The 3,257-nt window shown below is 31.1% G+C and overlaps 1 protein-coding gene across 1 annotated transcript; it reads left to right on the forward strand.

The window, feature by feature from the left end:
• Positions 1 to 288: 288 nt before the first annotated feature.
• LOC108731905 (uncharacterized) lies at positions 289 to 1,933 on the forward strand (the record flags this gene model as incomplete). Its single annotated transcript, XM_018462461.1, has 3 exons — positions 289 to 480; positions 578 to 757; positions 1,874 to 1,933. Coding segments are annotated over 3 exons (432 nt in total), but the record flags the coding sequence as incomplete, so codon positions are not given.
• Positions 1,934 to 3,257: the final 1,324 nt, after the last annotated feature.

The following is a 3,257-nucleotide window of genomic DNA, read 5'->3' on the forward strand; positions in this document are numbered from 1 at the left end:
ATATATATATATATATATATACTCGACAAATTATTTAAGAATAATTTCATATTTAAAATATTCTGATCGTGCAGCAGAATATTGCTATTACTATATTAGAAATAATACAAATAATACTACATATAATGCATATAATTGCATAATATATATTATATACATTATTTGTAATATATATATATGTATCTGCATATATGTATATCATATATAATGTAGTAATAGCAAACTCTTTACTTATTAATATTATTAATTATACCATATATAAACAAATTATCATTTTCTTAATCATAGGGAAGGAAAAAAACTACTTTGGAACAACACGAAATACTGATACAATTTATGGAAGGACATCCTGATTTAGCCCAAAATAGGATACAAAGTCTTGAGGCACGAAAACAAGCAGCACATTTGTGGGAGCAGCTAGCAAATGAATTGAATAGTTGTGGCCATGGAGCTACAAAGTCAACAGAGAAATGGATGAAGGTACGCTTAGATAGAATCATGTATTGCTCCCCTTAGGATTTCAATTTCTTTTGTAAAAAATATCTAGACATTTGTTTTGCACTTATGTACTTTGTAGTCAAGGAGAGACTGGCGTTTGGATGTAAAATCTAAAGCATCCAAATTAAGAAATTATCAGAAAGGAACAGGAGGAGGAGGTCCATCACCAGCATCTTTACAAGAAACAGAAAAGAGATTAATTGCTTTGATGGGGATAGAATCAGTAATTGGGCACTTAAGCGTAACAGATCCTGCAGAGGTTTGTAGTACATTAAATTTTGCTTTTAATAACTTAATTTTTTACATTTTACTATTAATGTAAAGTTTACATTTTACTAATAACATAATAGTAACTATCCGATTGGCTACATCATGAATTGACTAATTTAATATAAAATATTCGCATTGGTGGTATATTAAAAAGTATCAAGTCGATATGAGATTTGTTCGCATTGCATACTCCAACATGCTCCTAGAGCGAGACCGTTCCCTACATTTTACATTTTTTATATACTCATTACTGTCTTACTATTCTTAATTTTATTCTTTCATTATTATCTATTTTTTCTTCTTTCATTATTGGATTTAGTCTGAAAACTGGGCTGAACAAACTGTAACGTCAATTACACCATCCACAATTGTATCTCATAATTCAGATATTCCACAACAACATACTTCACAGACAATCACATTTTCATTACCTGACACGCACTCATCTTCTCTACTTCCTCAACAAGAGTACAGACAATATCCATAGATAAGATCTATAAACAAACAACAGCCACCGATAACATTTACAAATAGACAACATCCACAAACAATATCCACAGATAACAGACAACATTCACAGACAACAGATAATATACTCCAAAATACTTTACGGACAACATCCACAGATAACAGACAACATTCACAGACAACAGATAATATATTCCAAAATACTTCACGGACAACATCCATAGGTAACAGACAACATTCATAGGCAACATATAATACAGACAACATACTCCAATCTATTCCACAAACAACATCCACAGCTTTATCACCTTACACATACTCACCTACTCATCTCTCTCAACAAGAAAACACTATTTCACAACATACTCCACAAACAATATTCACACACTCATCAACATTGATGCATTCCCCTCAAGCAACATTGATGCATTCGCCTCCATTCTGCGAACCAATATCCGAACAATCCCAAAGAAAGCGCCTAAAAAAACAAAAGACTTCAGATATTCGTGGTAAGATACGTGGTCAAAGTAAAGTTTGTTTAAGAGTATAATGAAAGTGAAAAATATGTTTATTTAAATGTAATTATAAGTAAAATTTAATTTTTACACATATGCTTTTACAATTTTTGTTCTTTTAGATATCGATATACAAATATTACATGAAATGCAGGCTCAAACAGAAACACTTAAAAAATTGACAGATGCTGTTATAGATGTTGCAGCTACTATTAAACATTTTATGAATGTAGAGGTGGTACGTATGATAATAATTAATATTATAACAATAAAAGCAGTTAACTCTTTTTTATCACACATTGTTGTATATAATTTTAGAAATACAATCTTATTTACAGATATATCGTATGCAAATGAGAACGATGAAGACGGGCATTAGAACAATTTAACATTTCCTGTCACACCCGAGGAACAGATATGTGTGCAAGTGGAAGATAAATCTAGTTGGGCTGGATTCCATACCCAGAAAACTTGGCTGGAACATCGCTTCCAAACAATGGAAGCGCTCGTTGCTATAACCTGGAATCAAACCGTTATTCGTATTCATTATATTCAGACAACTAATTTTTTTTTTAAATTAGCTTTATAAAATTTAGCAACCCAATTTTTTGTCTGGCTTTTTCTCGAAATTTTATATTTTTTGTAAGCGTAATTTTTTTAAATAAAAAAAACAGAAAGAAATACCTTCGTAAAGTACTGTATGTCATTTTTATTAATTATTTGCCAATCGAGTTGCAAGATGATTGCGCATTCTCTGCCCTTCATTAAATATAGCTCGGCCTTCCGGTACTGGCTGTATTTCTCCATTATTCATGTCATCTTCCATAGCCATAATTGCCTCTTCAGGTTCTGGAGGAAGAGGTATATTTGCACGTATGCACATATTGTGCAGTACTGCACAGGCATTTATTATTTGACCTGCTTTTTCTGGAGCATATTCTAGAGTACGATATCTAAGGAGACATCGAAACCGTTTTTTCAAAACGCCAATGCAACGTTCTACACCATTTCTCACGGTACTGTGTCTTTGATTAAAATGTTCCTCTTGTGTACCTGGCTGCACTTCAGGAAACGGAGTTAACAGCCACGGTTCTAACGGATATCCAGAATCTCCTTAAAAAATAAAAAAAAGTTTACATTATGTTCAGTAATCTCGTTTAATATTTTACTAATTCAATAAACATTTCAATAACTTAAATTAATAATTACCAAATAGCCAACAATGATTATTATGTGCATGTTGCATCTGTAGAAGATGCCTAACGTATGAATTTCTCCTTCATACAAAGGAATCATGGGTAGATCCTGGATATCTTGCTAATATATTCAGAATATACAAATCCGTATCACATATCTAATAAAATATAATATAAAAATATACATTATTGATGTTTATTAATTTTCTGCAATCTGAATTTTTTGTCCAGCCCAAATATTTTTCCTAAATTGTCAAAAAATGTATCTAAACATTTAGAATTACTTTTTAATCTCTATTATATTATCAAA

The sequence above is a fragment of the Mycetomoellerius zeteki genome, unplaced genomic scaffold (assembly GCF_001594055.1).
Source record: "Mycetomoellerius zeteki isolate Tzet28-1 unplaced genomic scaffold, Tzet1.0 scaffold144, whole genome shotgun sequence".
Lineage (NCBI taxonomy): Eukaryota > Metazoa > Arthropoda > Insecta > Hymenoptera > Formicidae > Mycetomoellerius > Mycetomoellerius zeteki.